Genomic DNA, 27,631 nt, shown 5'->3' with positions numbered 1-27,631 from the left:
TTGCCCTTTCTGATGTAAAAAGTGGTAGGACAAGTCAATGGCAGCAGTGAGGTGGCCATATGAGAAAAGTTTTAAGAGGTCAGTGTACTCTTCTCAACTCTCCCTCTGCGTCCTTAAATGCTCGCACATTAACCCCTTCATTCAAAAAAGAGATGAAATTTCAATCGAGAGAGAGTCCATGATTTTCTCTGTGTAGAAGAGGCATGCAGACTTCAAAGATAGAAACAAGTCCTTACCATCTGAGTTGTTCACTTTTATGAGATTTAATGGGACAAGGTCCATCGATCTCATCATATTTGTCCATATTTGTCCACAAGGTCTCTGCACATCTAGCTAGGTGGGTCAGCTTGAGGCGTTGAAGCCGACAGGGGCTGCGAGTTTGATGCCGGGGCAGTACCAACTTTCCACAGTATCAGAAACTCGTAGGAAAAACTTCCCCACCAGATACGGTGGAAACCAAACCTTAGCATACCATCGCCGCCTTCATGTATATCTTCTTATGAATGCACTGTCGCTAACTTTGGTCAAGCCAAACTCTGAACTGTATTTAGACACATTGTTTCATTTGATTCCATTCGTCTGAAGGAGAGAAAAAGAAGAATACTTGGAAGACTCGCGATCGATTTTCTTTTTATGGACGAAAGATTTCGTGCACAAGTTGTGTTTGGAGAATATTTTGATGCTGAACTTGCACTAAACAATGCATATAAGCGGCATCTATATGAACCAGTTTACAGAGTGTAGTTTGAGGTTTTAGAAAAGACCTTTATGCCTAGCACAGCCACTGCTTTTTCTAATAGTGAATTGATTGGCAGTTGACATTATAATTTCATTGGAAAAGAGTGAATTCTCACCAAAAGCATGGTCCTTATTCTTTGATCTCCCTTAAATCCACTTCTCAAGCCGACGCAAATAGCAATATCTTCTCATAGGTTTCTTGGTGGTAGCCTATCACTAGGCCATGATCAATCATGGCTCCTCTTCAGCATGAGAAGTTCTTTTTCCTAAAAGATCCAAACAACTGGCTTTTACCAATATGCGAGGAGAGACTAGACATCAGGCCCGGCCTGGGTAAAAAAAAAAAAACAAAAAATTAGCCTCAAGCCTATTAAAGCACGAGCTTGGCTCGGTCATTTACTTGATAGGCTGTGCCGGATACCAAGAGAGTGCCTCCAACAGGCCTAAGCTTCTCCATCCTTCATTTTGTCCATAGAGTTTAACGCTACTTTGGGACAATTGGGAAGAGAGACATCTGTCAACTATAGTACAACACATTCACTGTTTGCAGTCCAAAAAAATAAAATCTATGGAAAATTGAATTGAAGGAACTTTCACCAGCCCACCGGTATGCCCAGCTGGAGTCACGAGATCATGACAAGAGCCTACACACACACATACACACACACACATACATATATATATATATATTCTTTACATGACTATACATAAATTCAATTGAGTCACTGGCTTAAGGGAAATCATTGCGCTTGCTTCAATCTATTCTTGCGGCTGCTTATATATAGTTGATGTAATACATTTGAAAGCACTTTCTCCCTTAAAACACTCATTGCTAAGATCTCTTTAAGCAACAAAGGTAGACATATTTCGAGGCTTCGCGCACCAATTATTCCATTTTTTTTAAGAGTTTGTAAGCTGATCCACCAAGCCACCTAGATGTGTGAATCCCATCTTGTTCGGCTCCTAAGCCATACAAAATTTTCGAACACCCATAAATTCTCGATGTCAAAAGTGGGCAGCCACCACATCTACCAACAACGGATCACGTCCTATATATATATATATTCAAGCCAAAAAGTATGAGCAGTCACAGTGTATTGACAAGCTCTGTTTTTCTTCCTTTTTCTCTTTTACAGATGATTGCTCTCTTTATGCCCATTTTATACTCATATTTTTGCTTTGTTATATGAGAAAAGATATCGTCCATTTGGTCAAAAAAGATGGAAGCAATCATATTATTCGACAATTATTTAAGGTGGGGACCCTCCCCTGCAATCTGCTGCTTGTTGGGTCCTGCAGAGTAAGACATCACCAACATATGAGGTTGAAATTTGGAAGCACACTTCAATAATTCTAAACCGATCACCCCGACCACCACCAACTTTGGCCTGACTTTACATAGAAAACATTTGAAGAAGCTTGATTCCTTTCACCTTTAGGGCGCCACAATGTTGCGGTAACAGTGACAAATATCCCCTTCTTTTCTTTTTAATGTTAACATAAAATAAAGATTTTTTGATTACCAAAAAGGAAATCATTTCTGAAAATAAAACCAGTTAAAGTATATCAATGGTAGTCTTTGGCCTGTAACCAATATCGAAAAAGAAGAAGCAGAAGAAAAATTTGGACCAGCTTTTCTATTATTTGAGTTAATTTTGTCACATAATCGTTCATCTATTTCGTCTTTTTTTGTTTATGAATCAATTCCTCAAGACCTTTTCGAGCCAACCTTCTTTTTGAAATGGCAAGGCGTCTTTAACTTTCGAATTTTCTTTTACATATTTTGTAGAGAATGACATTTATGGTTATATATTGGCAGGACAGGAGTAGTAAAGCATGAAGTGACAGGCAAAGATCTTTAGGACCAAAAAGGTTGGGATTCCACAGGCTACCAGAGATTAAGGAGGCCCTAGGGAGCACACCTAGCCGTCTGAACTCTGGAATGCTTTCTCGATATGGAACGTGATTAATTAAGAACATACATATAATTCATTGGCACTAACGGAGAGGGAGAAAGAGCGAAAAGGGCCCCCGATACGAGGTCAACCCAAATAAAAACGAAAATGTAATGGCCGACAGCTAAACCTTCACTGCACAAGAGAACAAAGCCATGATTTTCTATGGCCATCTGCTCTCGATCCATGTGGTTGGTACTCGCCATGTAGAGAGAGAGAGAGAGAGAGAGGATGGTGGGGGTGCTTTCTCAGTTTACGAAGAGAGAAGGGCGGTTGGGGTTCTTTCAGAGAGAGACAGGGAAAGAGAGAGAGGTTTTGGTAACAGTGACCTCGAGAGACCATCCGTAGAGTTGGAAAGCAGTAGCAGCAGCAGCAAGGGTCGGAAATGTAAAGCAACAGAGCCCCGACATTATATAAAACTTGCAAACAAAAGCTACCCATCTTCATAAAATGCGATCTCAGTAATGAATTTAAACTGAGTTTTGAAGGTGCGTCAGAGATTATTGAAGTCATTATGAGCCAAACATGGTAAATGAATCATGCTAAACACTTCCTTATACCCATCTTCTAGGTATAAATGTAAGAGTGAGCGAGAGAAAGAGAGAAAGAGATAGGTGGCGACAGTAGAGCCTTAGACCAGAAGTTCTCATTTTTCAGGAGAATTGGAAAGAGCAGGAGACTTGTAACGTAAACAACGGAACGGATATTATGCACTTTTATATATAGCTATATATATAACTAAGAACAAATTGTTTTTTTTTTTCCTCCTTTCCTTTTGAAAACACAGACATGGACAGAACAGCAACTGGAGTGGTGGATACTGGATAGAACATATATGCTGGTACCGAAGTCCTCTTCCTCTTTTTCTTTCAGATTCTTTTATAGGGGTTGTGGGCTCGGAAAGATATCTACGAATACTTGGTTGAAAGGAGAAATTTGGTGTCGATCATCGATTCTGCTTTTCTTTGATGCACTCACATGTAACCCCATAGGCGATGACGACGACGATGATGATGCGGACGATGATACCCATGAATCATTTGTGCCATCAGAGTTGAAGGAAGCATCGAAGACTCCTTTTGGGCTGCCTGGTTCTGAAGGGGACTTGCGTTTCTGCCTTCCCACCATCGACGTATCGTTGATGAGTTGAAGACAATCTTTGACATCTTCCTGCTCGGTTTAAAAAAGAAAAGAGGTTTTCAGGACTTCAATTCAGAAGAAAGATGGATTCTTGTTCTTTTGCCGATTTTCTTTGACACTTCAAATGGGTAAGCGTTAATTTGATTACCTTGCTTATTTCCATGACACCTAGAAGCTGATTCTCATACTCCATGGGGTTGAAAGGCTCCAACTGATTGATCACATACAACATTATAGATGATGCAACAATTGATGGCATGTAGCGTGTAAATCTGGAATCTGTTTCAGTGACAAGCAAAAAACAAATCAGTAAAGACAAACACAAAAAGATACTAGGAAACTAGTGAAGCTTTTCTTTTTCTCCTCTCCTTTTACAGAGATAACCATCCATGTACACACCCGTGATCAAAGAAAGGAGCAGCCGTTCACATCTTCTAAAGAACTCCCAATGCTGATGAGTCCTCATGCCCAACCTCCTGATGATATGATCAATGAAGGAGAGAGGTGTTACAGGGTGCATTTTCCACTCTAATGATGACAGAATCAAGAGCTCCATTCTCTGAATAGTCTTCGCCTCAAACACATACTGGGCCTCCTCCACCTGCAGGTCTAGAAGCAGAGGGACCTGTGTTTCTTCTACCTTTGCAGCCAAAGAGAGACAAGCCACAGCAGCCAACTGCGTCATCCATGGTTTCTCTCTCTGCCAGAAAAGAAAACAAAGAGAAGAACCAACGGTGCCAAAGTTCAGATATACAACAGCGGTAAAATTTGGAGAAAAGAACAAAAGATGGGTTCTCTCTTTACAAACCTGGAAGTGAAAACTAGAAAGAAAACGGTCCAGAAAATTGACAGAGAGCGCAGCAGTGTGTGCTGTAAAATTATAATGGACATTCACAGAAAGGATCCATTCAACAGCTTCTCTTCTAGCACAGGCCAGAACAGGGTCTGTTCTTAAGGACTCAAGGTAGTCCCGGCCAAGCTTTTTCTGGGCTTTCTCCTTTGTTGACAGGGAAACCAACTCATGGTGTTCCGAGAAGAGCTGCTCGTCCACCAATGTGCAGGAGAGATTGTGAAGAGGAGGTGGAAGAGAAGGGGCATGGCTGCTATAGGAGAAACTCTCTTCTTGGTAGTCCTCCTCCTCATCCCAACCATCCTCTGCACAGTAAAGATTGAGCTGAGCCATGATCCTCTGGGTAGAGGAGAAAGCTTGTTTTCAAGGCATTTTTTGCTTCTCCTTTTATCTCACTCGCTCTCTCTCCACAGCTGAAGAGGGCATTAAATAACAACACACAAAAAGAACGGAAGAAAAGTCAGCACTCTGAACCATGCAAAGGAAAAAAAAAAAAGTTTTATTTGGTCTTAGAAGGAGCTTTAACTGCCCAATTGTTAAACCTCTATTATCCTTTTCGACTTCATTACACGGACCGCATGAACATTAAAACAAACAATTCGTTTAGTACACTTCCCTAAAGAAGGTTTGAACAGTATATTAATGCACCATTATTGTTATCATAACGGACAACAATAAATTTCACTATACTTTATACGCAATCTCTCAGTATATATGTGCATAAGAATATAAAATTCTCTCTTTCTCTCTCTCGATCCTAATTACCACCAATCATGAAGATCTTCACTTTTTGGCCTCCGCTCTCATTGATAAATCAACAGAAAAGAAAGATTAGTCTGGATTTCAACTCTCTCTCTCTCTCTCTCTCTCTCTCTCTCTCTAATTAACGAGTCTGAATATCTTTGGTTTCATAATGAATTTGTAAAAAACGGATGTTTTCAAACATGTAGATAAAATTGTATGAGGCCTTAAAATTAATGGTCTGAACTTTTTTAGCTTCTAATACTGATTTTGCATGTTCAAAAAACATGATTGCATATCACGTTTGCGTCTTTTTTTATCTTAAAAATGAAAGATGTGCTAAAACTAGTTTCAATATGAAATTGAGTCTGATCCCCCAATGCCAGATTAGACTTGGATCTAATCATTATATTCCAGCAGGCAGGGACTCAGTCTAGGATTTGGACTTGAATTTCTGAAAATAATTTTGGATATAAGAGTAGGAAGACAAGAAGTTCACATATAACTGGATCTGATTCTTTTCGGAGCTGAGTTTCGGTCACCAGACTCACCCTGTGGAGTGTGGAGTCCGAGTCCCATTAAGATCGAGGTCTGAGAAACAGCGTGTATAAGACGTAGACTTTCATGTTGATGTTCATATGATAATTTTTTCTTCTAATAAAATATACAATTGGTGAGTGAGTTTGGACTTTGGAGTCTGCCTTTTTTGTCCTGCAATGTTCGTCACGAATATAGTGGCACGAAGAACCAAGGCTGGGCCCATCAATGTAAGTGACTGTGAAGAAGAAGAAGAAGAAGAAGAAGAATAGGAGGGAAAGAAAAAGAAAGATGGGAGGGAAAGGAGGGAAACTAGGACAAAAGAGGCAGTTGGTGGATCCTCTTGCTAATTCGCTCTCTTCTCTCTTTTTTCCCATGTTCCCTCTACCATCCATAGTAGCTGGTCATTTTGATTTTTATAATGTCATTCTCCTTCTCTTTCTCTCTCTACACACACACAGGCAGTCACACACACACACACACACACGCACACAATTTTGACAACCATTAATTTTAAGAACTCTGATTTGAAAGAGATGAGAGAAAGATTAAAATAAAAGTCATGTTACCAAGATTTGTTATTTTATCTTAATTCTTCTCTTCATCTCTTCCAAGTTCGAGTTCTTAGAATTGATGACCCCCAGCAAGAGTTTTTCAGAGTTCTTAGAATTAATTATTGCCGCAGTTTAATGTTCGTAGATAACACCTAAAAGGCTGGATCTGAGACAATAAATATGCATATGTTGGAATTGCATTCAGAAACAGCTACTGCTAAAAGTAAGAAACCACTTGTACTGGATCGGGCCTGTTTGGTTCGAAAACACCCGTCTCCCTGTCGTAGCTTTGGGGGTTTTCCTTCGTCTCCTTTAGCAGCTTGGTCACATCTCTCTCTCTCTCTCTCTCTCTCTCTCTCTCTCTATATATATATATATATATATATATATATATATATATATATATATATAAATTTTAGCGGTGTTGGGATATAAGATCTGAAGTGAATTGGGAATCTCATATCAGCAGATTTAAAGTCAGACTCGCCTCACTTCCAACCTCAAATCTGAGATTTTTGCAATAAACTAAGGTTCTCAAATTCTCTTTTTCATCTAGTGGTAAAATTCAGTGTTTGTTTACACAGTGAGTCCCATATAAAAGGGAGTTTGGATCAACGTCTGATCTTATACCCAAGGCTATCAAACATGCCTTAAATCCTGAATAATAGGGATTGGGTGTTGGTACGATTGAGGATCTGGTTTTGTTATCTTGGAATGAACATGGAATACAAAACAACAATACCTCAGATGGGACATCTCTCCTTTTTCCTGTTTAGCCAGCTCTTCCCGTCCTCCTTCTGTACCCTTCACCAGTCCTGGACTACATAAACTTACAAAATTTAGCCCATCGCTTTGCAGTTACAATATTATCTCTCATACCAAAGTTGACAACTTGAGTTTGGCAAAAAATAAAGCTAGGAATGTTGGGGCTCTCTTTGAAACTTGATGAATCTCTCTCTCTCTCTCTCTCTCTCTCTATATATATATATATATATATATATATATATATATATATATATATATATATATAATGTGGCTCAGTTAACAAATAGGCAAACAAAAAATATACGTAGTATATACAGACATTTCTATAGGCAATGTGATTCTTCATCTAAGTTCATAAAACCTTAACACTCTTTTAAACTTGACCTATTCATCGAATGTCCGTATCTGTTTAAATCTCACATTCTATTCATAGGACTGGGTTCACAAAAAGCAACTAACTCTCTTGGACAACCAGTCCCTTGGAGGACAAAATCTCATGCCCTATAATGAAAAGAGAGATAGAGAAGCCCATCAAGCTGTGTCAAGTTAATTTATATATAAACCAGACAACTTGGACTCAACTCACTTAGGTGAAGAAAGGAGTTGAACTTGAACACCCAAAGCACAATTTCTTCAAATTAGCTTACATTCTCTTCTGCAACATAAAACCTCATCAAGTTCTTCAACTCCAATGTTTGTGTATTAACATGAGAATTCAAGAAGTTTGGTGGGATTTCACGTGATGCCAAACGTACATCCAATCGCCGTACAGTAGTTGGATGGGCTAGTTTAAGGGCCCTAGGACCATAGCGAAACCCGGACCTATCTGCTTGATCGAATATATAGATAGACCCAGCACTCATATTTGCAAGTTGCAATTGAACGTGGTCCCATATGGCCGGCCTTTTCGCTTCATCAACGGGGTCCACATCATAGGCTGCGACCAACTCGAGCTCACTCAAACTAGGGTAGATGCATAGGAAAATGATCAGCCTAGCTGAGTCGGAGTCGATTGTTTCCACTCTCCTAGTTGCTCGACTCCAATCGAGAACTTGTCGTCTAATTGAGCTCGAGACTGGCAAGCTCGGCTCGAGTAAGCTCATTTAAAACATATATGAAGAATATTTTGAGTTGAGTTTAAGCCCAGACTGATTTGGCTCACGTAGGCTCGAATTTAATCTTGTTCAAAGCATGCATGATGAATTCTTACCTGAGTTCAAGATTGAGCAAGTTGAATCAAGTCAAGTTCAAGTTAGTGAACTCGAGGTCGAAGACTTGAGTCAACCTGGCCCAGCTGAGCTCGAACTCACCTAGTAAACTCCCATTCCCAAGGAAACATTCACAGGCCCTCGGCAGCTGCTCCTAAGAAATAAATTGCACGTAACAACTCTTCTATACCTGCGTTGCTTGTTCATGTATGTGATCTCTATTTCTTAAAAGCCCTTTCATTTCAACGTCAAATGCTGGGAAAATATAACCTGAACCGGTTGTACGGGACCCACACTTTTCTCATGTTCGGCCTTTTTCAAAGGCAACGTTGAACTGCGCCAGGAATGCTGCAGTTCAGCCTTTTTCTTTTCGCTTGACAAAGGCAGATTGTGCAACTCGACGCATCAAAAACATTTTCCTCTTCCATTTGTGAAAATAAGGACGGCCTGAGAATCAAAGAATGTGTACATATAGGATTTGAAGCCAGCCGGCTCAATAGATGTTGCTGGATGAATAAATTAAAATATACCACTAAAAGTCTTCAAGTGGAGTGGTATTAGCGATATTTTATGGTGCTTGTAACTAGCAACTTGTTTTAATTTTTCAACCATCCCACTGCATTTGTAGCTACCTATATATATATATATATACACCTTGTAGATTTCTCTATTCAAATCCTTTGGCCTCTGCAACATGGATGCAGTGTGTTTAGTCATGTCTACATGATATAATGCATCAAACAGTTATAATAACAAATGATAAAATATATATATATATATATATATAATGCACACTGGGATTAGTTCCATCTCCTTTTACTTTGTGGAGAAGACTTGACTTAATTGACATTGTATTTTGAGTAAGAAAAGCTAGCTAGCACGCCAAAATATTTTTTTCACTTAAAAAAAAGTCTGTTTTGTTTTCTTTTAGTGGAATTTGCATTAAAAGAAGAATGAGAAAAGCACAGGGGAGTGGAGTACTGTGCAGAAGCGGCAGATACTGTTTCCGACGCAAGGATTCAAGTGCCCTTGAAGACGGCAGCATAGTGCAGCACCACCTCTCCCTTGTACGCAAAGGCTTAAATCGAACCCTACAAAAGGAAGAAAGCATAAAATAGAATACTTTTTTTCTCTCTCTCATTTATTTGTTAGATCTTTTCTTTTTCTACGAAAACAAGCAGTAACAGTATCTCTCTCTCTCTCTCTACATTTCTTTGAGTAAGGATTTTCTTTTACTCAAAAGCAAAGCAGAGAGAGCTTGGTGCCTTCAATTCCTGAACTCAAGCACCAAAGTTTTCTTGATAACTGTCAAAGACCGTCGATATCCTTCATACACATTTCAAAAATATCAAAACTATTCAGATAATTGAGTTTAAGTTATTTTGAAATCAGGAGTAGATTCCGGACATAAATCAAATAGCAACCCTTTCTCCCCTTCTCTCTCACTGCATACCCATTTTCGTCTGCTGTAAAATCCCAATGAAAAGCCAGATAAAAAAAAAGAGAGGAGGAAAGATTAATCCCTCAATGCATTCTAGGCCTAATTCCTCTGAAGTACGCTTTTGGGCATTGTTTTGTCAAATAATTTTCTCTCTCCCCAACACCCAAAAATTTAAAAAGAAAGAAGGAGAAAACAACAAATATACACAGCAATTGCATCATTCTGGTCTGACCAGCTACATTTCAATCCCTCTTTTTCTGATCACTCTTTCACCGAAAAAAGAAAAAGCTGGAGAAGAAAAAAGAAAAAAAAGGGAAGGATAATGATTTCTTATTTCATTCCAACACACGACTTTAAATGTGATTCCTGTAGCGCCACACCCATATCGTCATTCATGAAACTCATATCTGAATATGCACCTACCCTCCAGTGCAGTGTTGTCAATATCGGAATCGAAGTTGAATCATTTAAAATTCTTCCCAAAACAGCTTTTTGTTGTTATTTTACTAAACAGAAGATCGCCTGCTCTGTTTCCATTCCACTACGTGTAAGTAAGCCCCTCAAGTTGGTCATCAGTTCCTGCAGATAATTTTCATCTGAACTGCAAATATCAAACAATGTCATAGACTGTGCTTTTCATAACTTAATAATCACTCAACTGAAGTAAATTATGAGCCGAGCAGGTCGATATATCCATCGAGTATAGGCTGATTCCTGTCGGCCCAGTCTCAGCCTCGAATCGTTTTAGTGAGGGGTCCATATAATGTATTGTCTAATATCCATCAATGCTGATCTCTCTAAGTGCTTTAATAAAGAAGATTACTCTTCTTGGGAGAAATTATTTTGGGGAGACCCTGAAGAAAATAAAAGAAAGCAAAAGAAAAGAAGAAGCAGAAGGAATACGTGTGTTTAATTGGCTCTCCTTTTGCTTTATTTTTTTTCTTTCCGGGACTACTGCATGCGTGCAGGGCAAAGGACACCCAGTACTTCAACCAATTGGCGTGACCAGAAAAAAGTCAGGAAAGACTCCTGAATTTGAGATGGAAATCAGCTGCATCTTTGTTCAGTTGTCCCTCTCTTCAGCTTGTTTAAGCATCTCTAACTGCAGCGTAAGGATGTAGACGTTTTCGGGCTTTAGACTTTAAAAAGACCAACTTAATTAAATCTAACCTCAGATGAATTTACAGGTCTGGAGTAGGGATGATCGTTTAAACTTTAATGTGCAATCTTCATCTGTCAAATTGTGAAAATACTTGGATTTACAAGTGAAATTTGTTGCTAAGCAGCCATTGCTTGCTAACTTGCATCTTGGAAACCATAATTTCCAAATCTGCAGGAGCAAAATATGAATTTGAATGGGGATGAAAGGGAGTCCTCAAAAATCAAAACCAAAGAAAAAGAAAAAAAAAAATCATAGGTGTAACTTTTGATTTTCAATTCATGAGCTGGACTAGCAAAGCGAGTACCAGTATGCATTCATACAGTCAAAACTAGGATTTAAGTAATATTAATACCAATAGGCCAGCTTGGAGGCTCATTTTTTCTCAACCATAAGTAAGCACAGACTAGCAATGTTGACTAGTCTTGCTGGAATTGAATTTGGGGACTGCATAAATGATGTAATGGCTCCAACTAAAGATTAGATGGTAGAAAGAGGATCTCCACGGATTTGCCTCTGTTACTAGTGCAAATATTGATCGGGTTCCTCAGAGAAATGCTTTTCCATGCAGTTTATCAGTAGCCAACTGTGGATACCTTTTCTTACCTTCAAAAGATTGGAGTGTACCACTGACTATGTCAAGTTAAACAGCAGACTTCCTAGGAAAAACAGCAGAGAATTCTCAAGAGATTTCTGGGGTTTCTGGATTTCCCACTTCATGAGCAACTGGATGTGAATTCAAACATCCCAACAAGGGAACATAAATTCAAGGTGCTTTTAGAAGCTTTTCCATGTGGGGAAGCTGAATATAAATGCAGCATTCATACCTTATCACCAATGATTAATAGAAAGGAGAGGCCTCCCAGTCATAAACATCTTTGACCAAAAGCATCAGATTCATACCTCTGCCATGTGCTTTCAAGGAAAAGCAAATGCCCTGCCTTTAGAAACAAATGAACAAAAGGAAAACAATAGGTCAAAAAAACTACCCTTGGTGGGTCACACGCAAATGAATCTAAAAGTCAAGCCAGCATCATCATGCTGCCTCGCATATAAAGGGAGGAGTGCCTTTGACATTCATGAAAAGAGAAAGGAGATTCGTGGGAAAGCTCACACTTCTTCATGTAGCATTACATCTCTTGTTGAAGCAGCCAAAGATTTACGGCTTTTTCGAAACAATGCAGCTCCCATCTAAGAAGTGACCATACATCAATACTTTTACCTCACTTCCTATTGTTTTCTTACATGATAGATGCAAAAGGAATAAAAGCCACAGACCATTAATCATTCCGAAACACCAAAACATGCCTTTTCCAATTCTAGCAGTTTCTTGTTTAAAAGAAATTTGATAGTTCAGTTCTACAGAGGGGTTGGCAGAAAAAAAGTCTCGATTAATAAAGCTCCAAAGATCACGTTAAAAAGTTGAGTTAAACAAAATGACAAAACATAGTAAATCGATCAAGACTGTATGGACAAGCTATATGTATGTGCGTAGATGTACTGGTGTTCAATTTTACATTCCTTTTCTCGAACCATTCGACAATCATTGTGGCCATTATCATCTCGACAGGGCTGAACAATGGTTGCGACACCCTAAAGTCGAGAGAAGAGAAAAGAAAAAGGGAGGGAAAAAGAAAGAAAAGTGAAGAACAGGGGCTGACAGGACCGAAATCCAGGCTACCAATTTCACGTCTTTTGCACAGGAGACCTTGGGGTTCCAACACGCAGGTTGGATAAAAGCAAAGGCTTACGGTACCTGGTGGTAAAAGATAATTTACCCTTGTCACCTCTCTCTCTCTCTACCTAACATAATTATTGGTTCACCGGTTTTGCTACTAACGTACACAGTGAGAAAAAATATATGAACCCCATGTTCTCCGTGTCAATGTACGATCAGCGTATATTAAACAGTTGATCCAATTTCGACCAAATACCTACTTCATTGGATGCACTTGGATGCAAGTAGGAAATAATAGATTCATGTAGAAAATGAAATGACAAGATCTAATGAAAATCTGCCGCATAATTGCGCACAAAAAAAGCTTCGTTAAACTAAAATCTGAGGCAGATAACAGTCCGGCAAGGAAATCAGGCAAACTCCCCAGATGCAGACGCACTTATCTCGGTTACTGTGGAAATAAATCCAAGTTCAACAAGAAACTAAAAGAAAATCATACATTTCCTTAAGTATAATAAGCATAACAAAAATAAAATGCTTTAAGGGGAGATACCCTGAAGAGGCTGAAGCCCCTCCCCCTACCCCTGGGGTCCAGGGCCGCTTTTAGGAGGATTGAAACAACAAATAAAATTAACCACTTTTTCACGTTTCAGCAGTAAGGAAATAGAAGTCAAGATGCCAGCTTGTCCAGAGATACAAAATAAGATTGTAATAAAAAAGGAGAGAAAAAAATATCAGAGATTAAAATAAAGCAAACAATGAAATCACTTTTCCACTGTCAGTTAACAGTTGCCTTCATTTGTTCAGGTTCATCACAGGCATCTAGAATCAGGCGAGACCATTGACGTACCAATGCCAGTGGCAGACGAACTGTGCTCATGGGGACACACAGTTTACTGTAAAATTCATGCTGGAAGAACAGTTACGGTAGTTCATATGTAGTTTGGTGCGTAGATCGGGCTCGTGCAGCACAAGACTTATCTCGTGCCAGCACTGGGTACTTATAGCATGGGTCAGCTACTTCTCAAACTCAACTGGGTCCATTTTATCCACTATAGAGCCCTTGAAAAAATTGCGTAGCAAATGCTTCACATTCTAAGCATTTTAACCATTTGTTTGTCAACCGTTAATTTTCAATTGCTTACAACACATTTTTTACAAGTTACTGTAGTTGGGATTTTGTAGCTTTATACATAGATTATTACACTAACATAATTTCTGCATTTCTTGAAGACAATGTACATTTATATGGTATTATGAAACCTGTGCAGTTGCATATGCATGCACAAGAGAGAAGGAGCAAATGAGTATGCTTTATTTCATGTTACACGCATAGGTTTTAGTTTTAACCATTTTATTGTTGAACCTAGTACAGTTATATTATATAGAGATCCAAGGTGAGGCAGCCAGGCAGGTCCAGTAAGGAACCAAAGATGTTTAAACAATATTCAGATAACCATTAAGGTATTGTCACAAGCCAATCAGACCAGGCCAGGTATGTAGAGCACATAGATTCAGCAATAGTTTTCTTTTTCCTTTTTCAAGAGGAATAAACACAATAGAGTTAGTAAGAAAAGATTAGCAGAAGGAAGACATAATCGGACAGATGACCTCCAGGGAGGATTTTGACCAGGATCTGGATAACACAAGAAATATAGTGTTTACATAAAGGGATGGAGCATGAAGCCATGACCGAACATCTACCTAACAAAAATTCTATCACATTGCTCCGCCCCGCATGTGCTGATTCAGTTCCCCAAATTGCTCATCAGCTTCCTCTGTGTCCAGTGATGGACGAACAGCATCAAGCTTCTGCTTGAGAACCTCAATTGCATTTATAACCATCTGTGATGCTTTGATTGCACCAGTGGATTCAACAGTGAAGATGAAGCTATCCTCCTTAGCATAGATCTCAACAAGCCCTGACTTTCCCATAGCTTCTGCTTTCTTGATCACTTCATCATCATAAGTATATGCTTCAGCATCAACCACGACCACCTGCAAGAAAATAACACCCCTGAGAAGTGTTACAGATGAAATTCCTAAAGCAAACACTGTTCCTTCTTTAGTGCTCAAGCAGAACCGTTAACGATGAAGAACATCTTAACTAGGAATGTAGAACCACCGATTAAGTTGTATTCAGAAAGCATGGAAGCAGGATTCTTTTTGTTTCTTTTTTTCTCTCTTTTCCATGGTAAAAATCAGCAAATCTTGATTAAATCAGAGCTAAACAAAAAAGAATAGATTCATGAAGAAGCTGTTTTTGGCAACAAAAGCTCTACAGAAATATCCAGACTCAATTTGAAATCCAAGCATTGAGCATCAATATAGCTTAACGTCTCAGAAAATATTCAACAAACTAACAATGCCGACCAGTAGACTGAGCAGTGAGCACCATGGCTGATACCCCCGGATCACTGATACATTATTCAACTAATCCAAGAAAACAGCTGCAGGGGGAAAGGTCCCCCTAACCTTTTCTTCACAAAAAATATATGTACAGGACAAAATGGAGGCTAAAAAGCTTTACTACAGTAAAAGCTATACAAAAATTGAGGGCCAGCCCTCAAGGGAACTGCCATTCTTTAAACATAACAGTTCTCTGCATGTTCAACAGCAATTGGAACCCGTTGATGGCAGGCAGCTTCTTACTGAAGAGGAATTGGAAGCCTGGGCAAGTGGTTTCGCAGAAAAATCAATAGTTTGTAAGGCATAGGTCTGGTGAAAGAGCAACCTATAATTGGGCTAGTCATCAAAATGTTGATGATGAATAAAGTAGTCAACAGCAGCGATCAAACCACAAAGCAGCGAATTATCAACGAACAATAAAATTAAGCAAAGTGACGCAGTAAGAAATGAATGAAACATTAAGCATTATCTACCCAAGAATCATTCAGTTACTTTTAGAAGCAATCCATGAGACAGTCAAATTTTTAACTAGAAACATGAAATTGAAGTAGCATCCAAAATTCCAAATGAAGCCTTGTCTATAGCACAAACACATCCACATAACTACTCAAATGTCAACTCCTGGAATTAACCCTCTCAACTCAACACCTGCTTGACCAGTTAGTTAACTCACAACCTGGCCTAAGGTCAGGGTTAATGGACCAAAACGTCAGATGTCAATGTCACAGCATTACCATGTTATCAACCCATAACCACTACTCAAGGTGCGGAAGAGGAGTCAAAATTTTTAGAAGCTCCAGGGTCATCAATAGAAAGAGTTAATTTTCAGGCAAAAAAAAGTCATTTTCCAGTAGGGATGCAAATCAAATGATTTTACAAAATTAGGGCAAGAGGATAAATAAAAAACCTTTTTGTTAGAGAATAAGATTGATTGATAACACATTTGGGGCTTGGCGTGCAGCCTTGCCCCTGTATCCAAGTCCAAGATCAACTAAAATCTGAATACCTGCACGTGTAACAGTTGGATATAGTGCTAGTGCTATCTGTGTTGACTTTTTTTTTTGAAGAAAACAAGGCCACTGCTAACTCTAATGACATCAAATGTCAATTAGGCCAAACTTGTCAATGATTATATCGGAGCCCTGTACAAGTAACTGCACTTCCTACTCCCAATGAGTCAGTGACTGAGAATATTGACTCAACATGGTCTGATTTTCTGTAACTTCAATTTCCATGGTCCTATACAGGAAGTCTTTAGAAATTAAACCATTTGCCTCCTGAAACACCGGCATCAGCAAAATCAGTCAGTATCATCATTGTGTGCAGTAACAACCATCATTCTGTTACTAGAATATAAACCATCTCTCCAAATTTTTCTTCTTCGTTCTCCAAACTCTTTGTGGTAACTGCTAAGACCCATAAGGCCATAATCTGACTGTTCACAAGGTGCATCTAATTCTTTCCCCACTTTCCAAGCTTTTACAAATGCACCTGCATTGTTCACTTAACTTACTGACAATCTGTGCATTGTGTAGAACATACAAATCGCATGTCATTGTCTCTACAGCTTGAACACACACACACACACTCACTCACACACACACACACACACACACATATATATATATATATCCTATGAAATGCCTAGCAAAATACAAATTTCTTGGGGAAGTTTTTCAACCAAAATGGTAAGAATGGCCTGGATTTAGAACAAGAATGAAAGCATTAACTCATACCTTGATCATCTAGTATCTATCATGATGAAGTACTCACTTTTGGACAAAGGGACCTACTTGCCAAAACAAGGTGACCTTCTCCTGGTGATCCAAGAGAATAAAAAGCTAGATGAAGATCAAAATACTATCTAATTGGTTGAAGATCTTGGCAAAGCACAGAAAATCATGGCAATGAACATGAGGTCCAACATAGAATATATGAGATACAAAGCTATGCAAAGAGAGGGGAACTCTTGGAAAACAAAACCTTAACTAATATAACAAATTAGAGAAAATAAATTATGAATACTAGATATGGCATTTAATTTGGGGAAATATGTTATAGGAAAGGACCCCACTAACCTGTTGCGTGTTTGGGTCAATGCCAAAAACTCGAGTGGGACAGCTTTCAACCCATTCTTGTTTTTCTTCAAGCGACAAAGTTTCCATTAGATCCTCATTGATATGAATCTCTGGTTCATACATGAAAGTCACTGTAGCAGCTGGTGACCATTTTGCATGGTCCTTGCCAATACCCTTTCTTGCTATGGCTCTCAATCTAAGTTCTTGGCCACGACGGAGCTTCACAATTATTATGCCCCTACAAAACATAAAAAATAGATGGTCCACCAAATTGAAAAGCATTTCAAAAAGAAATATTATAAGCACAAAAAGCGGCAGTTAAATGGAACCAAATAAAAAAGAGATTGGAGAACAAAAAATCCAAACACAACTTGAGTCATATATATATATATATATATATATATATATATATATATATCAAAGCTAGTCGAGGAGTTACGAATACGATAATCCACTTGTATGTATGTTGGGTTGCAATCCTCCTGTATGCAGGCTTTCAGAGTCTATTCAACATATTGATCAAACAACAAAAATTCTTTCAATTTTATCATTGTACTTGGGATACTTGCGATTAAGTATGCATGTATACAACATCTGTTAGACATTATGAGTGTTTTCTACTGTGCTTTAAGAGTGTTTTTACTTGTCAGTGCATTATTGAAGTTTCAATACTTCATATCATGCTAGATAGGTGGGCACAAATTTCTTGTACATGTATATGCAGGTTATTCATATTTTCAGTTTCTATGAGTTTACTTATGACCACTGCTTCTTGAAATAAGCTTGCTTAACATTCATAAATTACAATGCATTAATTTTTGAAGGCTAACGTAAGACTGGATATACAAGAAAAAGGAAATAACAAGGATGCTTATGTTACAAATTGACTTAGCATGAGCAATATCTCTTCTGCTATCCCAAGATGTCAGGAACAGAATGAGACAACAGTTCCATCTAGTGCATGAGCTGAGCCATATCCTCTTATACCTCTCCAGTTTCTTGTTCAACATCAAGGGCAAAGTATGCTGAGGAAATAAATGCATACGTGCACGCAGAGATGAACCACGTAGTTTATGTTTAGTTAATGGGTCCTGGGGGCGCAATTCCTTCCCTATGAGGACACCATGTGCTGTTAGTGATTTGCGCATACCTACCTTCTTTGAGATCAAGGTACACAGTAAATCTGATTGTTCATTTCCAAATGCACTATCACTTTAGAAAAACACATTCAACTTCTCCAACAAACAGGAAGCAAATATGACTATTAATTTCTATACAAGAATAATAACAGAAGGTGAGCATTCAACATGATAATTCACCTTCTTATAAGGAATGTAGGTTCACCGGATATACCATCAAACTTACGGAATTCAAACATTGATATTACTTTTAGGGATTGAAACTCAGATTTAGCCATTATTCCTATAACATTTGGCAACTAGGAATGCTCCAATTGTATTTCACCGTTAAATTCCACAACATAACATAGTTTCTCAGTCGGACGTTCCATATTGCCCCATAATATGACTTCCCAACTTATCCCAGTTCAGTTGATCCGTCCAATCAACACCCTTTAAGGAATGATGAGCTGCATCATTTATTGATATCTATTGAGGACGTCCAACTTACAGTAAATTCAGCTCAACTGATGAAAGATTGTTATGGTGATAAAGATAACTTCCATGATGTCTGTTCCCATCAAGAAGAAATAGATCTTCCAAAGAAGCAATGACATTCTCAACCACCACAAAATTTTGCTGTTATCTGGAAGTACGATCTATCTAGAACTACGATTATTACTACCATTGCTGTACTTCAAATACGGCATGAGCCAAAACACGCCACGTTTCTGTCATACATTATTAGGTCCAATTCTCGTGTCTACTCGCCGGCTTTCTTTCCCGATCATATGTCAACGTGTCGTAAAAAATTACCTTTCAATTCCTAAACGCCAGAGCAATAATTGAGTTAAAAAAAAAATGCAACTTTAAACCTCTACCCACATTTTTCTAGCAAGTGAGTGTTACCCATACGCTACCCTAACGCATAAATATTCATGAACGTCTCGTGTTCCGATGAATTTCTAACACTAGCACATACCAACATGCTACTGGTTCTGGGATAAAGCATATTACAGACTTTCAAGCATCCATACAGTAATTTCTTGATACAGAAACAGGAGAAAAGATGATGAACCAAACGAAGGATTCCGAAAATTGTGAGGATACGAAACAGACAAAGCAAGAGAAAACTGACCTCTGCTCCGAGGCTTCGAATGCATTGGAGTAGGACCCACGGCCGGCGACGTCAATAGGCACGACGCGGTCGTCGGAGCTACGGAGGTCAGCGCTGGTAACGTCGAGGGTCTGGTCGCTGGTACACTTGACGTTGAGGTGGAACTCAACGGAACAGTACTCGCATTGGCCGTCTCCGTCGCAAGCGTCGCAGTCCCTGGAAAATCGCATGCCCATGGCCCGCTCACTGGTGAGGGGAATGAGACCGAGCCGATGGGCAATGAACTCGTCGTTCAGAACCGAGGAGTTACTCTCAATCTCGACGAGATCGATGGCGATGGTGGGCACTTCCACGAGCATCACACGACGGAGGGCATTGGCCATGCTCGCGTCCGTGTCCCTGAGCTCGAATTTCAGATAGTCATCCTTCATGTCTCGGATCTTCACCCTCGGAAACCTCTGGTACGAAGCCCCGTCCATGGCCGATAACCCTCTCCCTCCCTCCCTCCCTGCCTCTGATGCAGAAACCCTAAACCCTCAGAAGAAGCGAGACGAAGTCTGGGCGGGAGAGATGGCCGCATACGCGCGAACCGGTGGGAAGTTGGCAACTTTGTACCCATTTTCACTTGAGCCGCTAATTATATTTATTGCCCTTGAACAAAAAGGGTATATACACCATTTTTTCTTTTTTCGTTTTTTTTCGTTTATTTGAATTTAAAACACTTTAATTGGGAAATTTGTTGCTAAAAACAAACCTGATTTCCACCAAAAAAAGTACCACTTTCTCTTGCAAATATGATTTCTTTTTGTTTTCCCTGTTTTGCTTATGTTTGTGTTTTTATAATTGTATTTATCCAAAATTTTCAAATTTTCTTACTATTTTGAAATTTTAAATTATCTGTTTTATGTAAAAAAAAAATCCGTTGGATGAATTTGCCCATTGTTACACTTCATTGGGCGTTACACTTCATTGGGCCTTGACAGTAGGGATCGATATGTAGATCAAAACTTGGGAGTGAGAAAAAGTCAGAGACTTGAACTCCCGGGAGGTTACTTCCCTGCACAGAAGGCACTCTTTTCTCGCTTCCTCCTCTTGCCATGGCGGTGCTCAGAACAGCATACTCCTTCTTCTTCTTCCTCCTCTTGTTATCTTTCGATATAATCTCGGCCTCGTTTTGTGCTCACCCGGGTTACGATTCTGGGGAGTGTTCCGTCAGAAATGACGTCATCGAGCTCGACAAGGCCGACCCTTCCGGCCGCCGGATTATCGACATCACCCACGCCTACAGAGAAGACATGCCATCGTGGGACTCCTCCGAGGGTCTGGGCCGCTACGTCTGGCTCGCCAAAAGCATGAAGAATGGCTCCCTCGCTAACAACTCTGAGTTCAAGATGCCGACCCACTCGGGTACCCACGTCGACGCCCCCGGCCACGTCTACGATGAGTACTTCGAAGCCGGGTTCGACGTCGACACCCTCGATCTCGCCGTTCTCAACGGTACTCTCTTTGCTCCCGACCCTTTTACTTGTTCTTCTGCATTTTTCGGTTTACTCGTCGTCGATCCCCTTCTACTTTGGAGTTAGGGTTCTTTGCTTCATAAATGTTATGCTTTAAGACCGTAATCTACTAAGCTTCCTGTTGAAATGTTTACTTTTTTCCGATTTCAAGATTTCAAAGTTACTGTTGTTTGTCCTATGTTGCTTCAACTGTGAAATCTGAAGGAATTATTTTCTGGTTGCAGGATATGCATTACTAGTTGACGTGCCTAGAGACACAAATATAACAGGCATGTTCTGTTTCTCACGACCTTTATTTATATTCCAGTTTATTTTGTGTCTCTGTGTGTCTTTGTGCTTGCATGCACAATGTAGGTGCGCTTGTATGTCTGTTCCTGTGTTTTTTATCGAGATCAGAAATTTGAAAAAGTGAATTAAGCCTCTAGAAAGCACTAGTTATCCAAGCCCTAAAGAGGCTAGTGGAAACTGGTAGGTCTGTTCGGTACAAGTCTGGTGTCAAGAGTATAATTAATAAAAGATAATAAACGACACACTGAAACTGCACATGGAGCAAAATTTCTCCCAACTGTGGTCGGAAATCTCTTGGCTCTAGGTTTTGGAATCCTGGGGTTTCAAACTGCTGAAGAAGATCAAATACTACCTGCTAGTGGTAAATGAAAAAGAGGAAAAAATGGAAACCAGGAATAAAAAATGAAAAAAAAATTATTTCTTCCATATTTATCCAATACCACATCTTTTCCCTTTATTTCCCCAACAGTAGAGGAGGCAAGCTTCCTGTATCAATCTGACAAAATAAATTCTAACAACAATGTAACACCCAAAGCGCTAGTCATAACCTTATTTAAGATTGCAAAGGCACAACAGGGAGAGAGGAATGGCACCACAGGGCCGTTGAATGATAGACGCACTGTACCTGGTATTGGAGCTTGACTACAAGAAAGATCATTTCGTGACTACTGTTAGAATGCATTTTAGGAAGTGTTATATATTGGTTTACTTATTAGAGGTTGAACAGGTAATCTGTTAAACAGTAAAAACCCAAACCCACTCCTTTTGCAAGCAAAACATGTTAAGCAGAACTAAACACGCAAAACCCACTCCTACTACACTAACATAGCATCTTTTTGAAGATATTTTCTAAAAGAAGTTTATATATATATACCTTACGTCCTTACCTAATGTAAGGAGTTGTCAGTCAAAGACCTGTTTGGCTAGTCAACTAAAGTCAGTTGAGTAGACCAGAGAACTGGGTCTTAACAGTTTTGTGCCCATGGACTAGTCAATTGGTTGCTTAATTGGTCCGTTAGTGGCTAATCAATCAAACAGTTGTTTAAATTCCATGATTATATTGATGTTGCCACACTTCAAATTAACAAACTTATTTCTTGTTGTGAGTCTGCTGAACTAACTTTCACTGCTACCTATGTAGTTTAATAAAGATTGGATGCCACTTTAGTGGCTGTTTTCTAAACAGTGCAAAGTTTCTTTGGTGAATCTTTTGTAGAACAACTGAAATGACTATGGTTGGAAATGATTACTGCATATTGCCATGTCAATTTTCATCTACTAACGGTCTATATCTTTGCTGAGTGCACAAATTTCATTGTGGATGTGTGTGCACATATGTGCATGTGTGGTGTGCGAGAGATGTATGTCTGTGGCTAAAATAAGTGTACCGCCATCAACAGCAATAACATTTTTTAAGATGTTCCTATTAATTTTTGGACATCGAGTTACTTGCTTGCAGTCCTCAATAAGCACTTTAAGCTACATATTCGTTAGCTCTTTCTTAGTGTTAGATGAACCTATGCATAGGGTATCTTGTGCCGATGTTTGTCATTTAGTTTTTCTTTGATTGCTTGCCTGAGAATAGCACCATGGCTGTAAAGTTGAGTTGGAGCCTTCACGGGCCTTCTGTTGCCTTTGGCTCCATTAAAAAACTGAAGCTAGTAGCTGTCAATATAACACTTACACATGTAACCAAGTATCCTTGAAGCTTGTTTCTAAATGTTTGGGGATCCTATCCTGCATTTTGCAGTAAAGAGATTGATTCAATATCCATTTCTTAGTAGCACAGCTTTTCATCTTTAACTTGATGTTTTTCTTATTTATATGATTCTCTGTTTAGAAAAAAAACGAATTTCCTCGGCTGAATCAGTTACAGCTGTGGTTTTGAAATGTAAGAACTTTGTATTTTCTGTTAATCATTGGATGAAACTAGCCTTTGTGCTTTGTCATAATTTTCTGTCTTTTATTGAAATCAGTGATTAGTAACCAAAAGAAGGGTATTGAGAAGTCATATAAAGGACACAATTATCTGAAAGGTTGATCTGCTGATTGATTTGAGCTAGTCATCAATGATTCAATTAATATGCAAGTTCTTTTGGTTGTTGTAGCTGAAGCCATGAAATCATTAAACATTCCAAAGGGAGTACGGCGTGTTCTCTTTAGAACATTAAACACAGACAGGTTACTTATTACCATGTTCTTTTCAGTTTTTGTGTTTTGTCTATAGATAGTCCTGAACTTCAATTTTTTGGTGTCATATTCATTAAATATTTTCTGGACATTCCGTTTCTTCAAATCTGAGAGCATATTTTGGTTGCATTATGTTTGGACCTTGAATACTGATATATACATTTAGGTCTTTGCACCACACAGGCACACTGGAGATGCAATGTTTGCCATGTGATTAACGTAGATATGAGATGACCTTATAGCCTTTTATTCTTGCTGCCTCAATTTCTTGCCTGTTGTCACAGTCAATCATGCACCTATTGTAGGTTTGTTTGGATAGCAAATATACATTTTGTTAGAAATATAATGATAGTAGCTTAAGCAAATCGTTTATTTAAATGTATCATGTACATATACTTGTATTTTCCTGCATTGTATAGCAAATAAGAAAAAGGTTGTAAGTTGTTCAAACTTCAATGTGCAGTTCTTTAGTGGAGTTGAACTGACGTACTGTGACCAATAGTAACTTGACCTTAATGAGACTTGGGACATTTTGATATGTTTATTGTTTGCATATTTGAGTTTGAGGGTTTCTTTGAAGAGAAAGTAGCATATAGCATATTTTTCTTGGCACTGCATGGTTTACAGAAGTACATACAGAGGTACTTAGGCTAGATTTCTTGTGGTGGGAGCATGGTTAAAAATTCTACAGCTTTAGAATCTGGGTAAAATATGATGCCTTTATGTTTATAATTCTAGCAATGCAATATTTGTTGAAGGATATTCATGTCAAAGGAGTACCATAATCGCAATGTATAGTGCATATTCTTTTGTCGATAATGGAAATTGTGATGTTTCTTCGATGTTTGGTTGTGTCCATGAATTTTGTTGATTATCCATTCTTAGCTCTCCATTTCAATAGATGCAGCTCCATGTTGTTTCTCTGTAGGGAAATGGCAAAAAAGAAACATCATCCTTTAAAGGTGATGGTGATGTTTTATGTTACAGCTCATGGATCTGTGATTATTAACTATTCATGTGTATTCCAGCATTAAACTTTCTTGTTCAATTATTATATGTTGGTACATTTATGAGATGATACATGCTTCTTCTTCCCTCAGGAAGCTCATGTGGAAAAAGGAGTTTGATACAAGTTACGTGGGGTTCACAGAAGATGGTGCACAGTGGTTGGTGGACAATACTGATATTAAACTGATTGGTAGGCAGAAAGTCTAAACCAATCTACACATCTATTTTTCTCTACAAAGAGGAGATTCTCATTTAATGTGATTCCGTTACTGAATACTTTTGGTGGATACTTATTTTCTTATTGGTTTATTTTGTTATATTTATGAGCCATACCTATTTCTTGCTCAGCTTCATTGACAGAAAATTCATATTCATCTAATTCACTAGGTGCCATAGGGTAGTTACTGCGAGACTTCTTATTTTTTTGGAAGCTAAGATATGCTTAAAATGTTTTACATTCTTATATAATGTCTGGCAAGCTTTAACATTCTAGTGACTGGTGGAATTCTACATGTTCCATATGAAGTTCTTTCTTTTAACTTTGTGTTTTTGAACTTGCCTTTCTCCTTTCTAAATTATCTTTTGCAGCTTTGCTGAGGTTAAGGTCATTTTGTACAGCTTTCAATGTACTTCAATGCTTTCAATTACTTCCTGACATTATGTTTCTCTTCTATATCTGAAACAGGAACTGATTATCTTTCTGTTGCTGCATATGAAAATGACTTGATTCCAGCTCATTTGGTTCTTCTGAAGAGCAAGGTTCGGCACTATCTCTTATTGTTCTGTTCAGTGATATTGAACTTACTGTTTGTACGAAGATTTTTTTTTTCTTTTTGACTATTATCAACCATCTGAAAGAATTTGTTTTATATGTGGGTTTTTTACATTATGAAAGTATGCTTCTGCTACCTTGATTTTGACATGAGATCTGAGAGAGTGGCTCCTATTCCGGATCTTATTATCAAGGACATATTTACATAGGTGGACTACGTTTGAAGCACTCCATCTCAACCACTGTGTGTCTCAAACACAAGATATTCATTCTCGTTTGTCCTGAAAATACACTGAGCTTTCACACTCCTGGAGTTGCAAAGTGGCGACAAGAGACAGAGTCTGAGACACCCCATCTTGCCACTCACACCCTAATGTAGACAATATTTGTTCCATGCTTTTCCATTTTCTGCTACTTTAGGAACGCAGGCTTTTCTCGGTTTACAAGTTATTATATATTACATTCTCTGAAATAATGTCGAAGGGGCCAAGGCTGTCGTAAAATTGGTGAATTTTGAATAAAATGATTTTAGGTAAAGGGATTGCTGTATGTTTCAGGATCTCTCATTTGTGTCACTAGATTTTCAAAATGCTGACATAGTTCCCAGGGATAAATTTTCAATTAGCTATTTTTTAACAGATTATGTTTTATATATATATATATATCAGATAAAAATAATTTTTTCCATGTATTCTCGATCATGTCAATTGTCATGTTCTTATGTCTTTCTCACATGAATGCTGGTATGGTTGAGAGAAATATATGCATTTATTTAGAGCATAAAGTATAATAATCTTCAATTTTTGGTAGCTGCATATCCACGGTGCACATGATTTGAGTACAGTAGCCTATTTGCGTCATGTTCCTGTAAAAAATAAAAAAATATAGCACGATGAGACTTTTTCGTAAATGAGAATTACAAAGTCATTCAGGGTTGGTCTCCACAGTTTGAACGGTGTACCTACTAGTCTACTTCTAATCCAAAATCCTACCTGTCTAGGGCCATTATCCTATAATATGTGCATTACCATTAAGAAGCAGAATATGCTGAACTTTAGTAACTGAACCAAATTTGGAAGGGGCATGTGTTGTCATTCCTCAAGTTTTCTTGTACTCAAATTAGAAGATCAAGTTAAATTTGGGTTCTCCTTTTTTCTTGATACGGTACCTGCCATTTGATGCACATATGGTGATACTGATTCGGTGAATGGCTATCTGTGGTTACCTACAAAATATGACGTATGGGATATGAACTAAGATACAGATTTTAGGTTAATGAGGATTCTGTTTTTGTCTAATATGATAACTTTTGTATGCTTAGTCTTTCCCAATTTTATGATGAAGAAAAAATGTTTGTGGCTTTGACTATGGACAACGTTAGATTAAACAGTGACTGATTCCAAATGTGGCAGGAAATTATCCTTGTGGAAGGCTTAATGCTTGACGAGGTTGAGCCTGGTATCTACTCTTTACATTGCCTACCGCTTCGCTTGGTTGGCTCTGAGGGATCTCCAATCAGATGTATATTGATCAGATGATCAATTAATTGAAGCTTCAAGGGGAAGTGGAGGTTATTGCTTTTAGTTTTAGATGTAGCTTTGTCACGGCAGAAAGATTGAGGCGGCTTCATCATCTCTTGGCGTTAGGCAGTAAATCAACTCATGGTTATCTAAATATTTATGTGAGGTAGTGCTTCAGAGAAATACAGAACTGTCTACTTGATGGCTGACACAACACGTCCATGTATGCTTTTTTTGTGCAGATAATTATGCATGTTTCTCTGCCTTCATTTCCTTTAGTCCCTTGGTCCTCCTTTTCCATCCTAACCTCATTGGGATGGAAAGGAAAAAAAAAATTGCGATTGAAATATTTTCTTTGGCTTATGTTTGTGAAAAAATGCTACTTAAAAGGCCTTGTGGTCATCTCAGTGCAATAAAAAAGGTTGGTTACGGTGATTTTGCGTTATGGTGTTCTTATAGATGAAATTTAATCTTTCGGAGGTCATCTTTTTATGGTTCAAATTCTTTCACTGGTACTTGCTTTAAGCTGGTCGCATGGTCTCTTCCCGAAGCTGGAATGCCAGGAATTGTAAACTGGCTGCTTAAATCGACTGCTTTTGTTGAATTGGTCCATCAAGGTGAAAAGTAGTTCGTAGATGGTGTGTTTAACACCCGTGCTTTCGAAAGCGTATTATGGCTTTCATATTTGACATGGACTTATTGTTATAGAAGATGGAGATGCTAGGGTAGGGCTGCACAACGAGTCGAGGCAACTCGGGTTGGACTCGAACTCGCTCGAAAAAGCTCGGCTCGAGCTCGACTCATTTATAAACGAGTCGAGTTCGAGTTGAAAGTTAAACTTGAATCAA

At 38.6% G+C, this 27,631-nt stretch overlaps 3 protein-coding genes across 3 annotated transcripts; 1 reads left to right on the top strand and 2 right to left on the bottom strand.

Annotated features, from left to right (window-relative positions):
• Positions 1 to 3,381: 3,381 nt before the first annotated feature.
• Positions 3,382 to 5,092, bottom strand: LOC116260816 (cyclin-D3-1). The gene is made up of 4 exons (XM_031639322.2): positions 4,642 to 5,092; positions 4,233 to 4,533; positions 3,982 to 4,112; positions 3,382 to 3,863 (listed from the first exon to the last, which is right to left on the bottom strand). Exons 1-4 carry the CDS (start codon positions 5,014 to 5,016, stop codon positions 3,573 to 3,575), a joined length of 1,098 nt encoding a protein of 365 aa, XP_031495182.1. The 5' UTR covers positions 5,017 to 5,092; the 3' UTR covers positions 3,382 to 3,572.
• A 9,185-nt stretch (positions 5,093 to 14,277) lies between these two features.
• Positions 14,278 to 20,175, bottom strand: LOC116260338 (DNA-directed RNA polymerases II, IV and V subunit 3-like). Its single transcript, XM_031638590.2, has 3 exons — positions 19,510 to 20,175; positions 17,254 to 17,491; positions 14,278 to 14,764 (listed from the first exon to the last, which is right to left on the bottom strand). The coding sequence occupies exons 1-3, from the start codon at positions 19,965 to 19,967 to the stop codon at positions 14,486 to 14,488; spliced, it is 975 nt and encodes a 324-aa protein (XP_031494450.1). The 5' UTR covers positions 19,968 to 20,175; the 3' UTR covers positions 14,278 to 14,485.
• Positions 20,176 to 20,459: 284 nt separating this feature from the next.
• On the top strand, positions 20,460 to 27,218 carry LOC116260339 (cyclase-like protein 3). Its single transcript, XM_031638591.2, has 6 exons — positions 20,460 to 20,985; positions 21,230 to 21,274; positions 23,402 to 23,474; positions 24,584 to 24,681; positions 25,177 to 25,250; positions 26,676 to 27,218. Exons 1-6 carry the CDS (start codon positions 20,586 to 20,588, stop codon positions 26,799 to 26,801), a joined length of 816 nt encoding a protein of 271 aa, XP_031494451.1. The 5' UTR covers positions 20,460 to 20,585; the 3' UTR covers positions 26,802 to 27,218.
• Positions 27,219 to 27,631: the final 413 nt, after the last annotated feature.

This window comes from Nymphaea colorata, chromosome 9, assembly GCF_008831285.2.
Source record: "Nymphaea colorata isolate Beijing-Zhang1983 chromosome 9, ASM883128v2, whole genome shotgun sequence".
Lineage (NCBI taxonomy): Eukaryota > Viridiplantae > Streptophyta > Magnoliopsida > Nymphaeales > Nymphaeaceae > Nymphaea > Nymphaea colorata.
This window is presented reverse-complemented; position numbering and strand designations above follow the sequence as displayed.

Excerpts from the sequence above, each read along its gene's own strand:
- LOC116260816 (XM_031639322.2), bottom strand. The coding sequence starts at position 5,016 with ATGGCTCAGCTCAATCTTTACTGTGCAGAGGATGGTTGGGATGAGGAG. Across the intron at positions 4,534-4,641 it reads TTTCTAGTTTTCACTTCCAG|AGAGAGAAACCATGGATGAC; the intron begins GTTTGTAAAGAG and ends CTTTTCTGGCAG. Across the intron at positions 4,113-4,232 it reads GCTCCTTTCTTTGATCACGG|ATTCCAGATTTACACGCTAC; the intron begins GTGTGTACATGG and ends TCACTGAAACAG.
- LOC116260338 (XM_031638590.2), bottom strand. The coding sequence starts at position 19,967 with ATGGACGGGGCTTCGTACCAGAGGTTTCCGAGGGTGAAGATCCGAGAC. Across the intron at positions 17,492-19,509 it reads TTCGAAGCCTCGGAGCAGAG|GGGCATAATAATTGTGAAGC; the intron begins GTCAGTTTTCTC and ends TATGTTTTGTAG. Across the intron at positions 14,765-17,253 it reads TTGACCCAAACACGCAACAG|GTGGTCGTGGTTGATGCTGA; the intron begins GTTAGTGGGGTC and ends ATTTTCTTGCAG.
- LOC116260339 (XM_031638591.2), top strand. The coding sequence starts at position 20,586 with ATGGCGGTGCTCAGAACAGCATACTCCTTCTTCTTCTTCCTCCTCTTG. Across the intron at positions 21,275-23,401 it reads TAGAGACACAAATATAACAG|CTGAAGCCATGAAATCATTA; the intron begins GCATGTTCTGTT and ends TGGTTGTTGTAG. Across the intron at positions 24,682-25,176 it reads TACTGATATTAAACTGATTG|GAACTGATTATCTTTCTGTT; the intron begins GTAGGCAGAAAG and ends TATCTGAAACAG.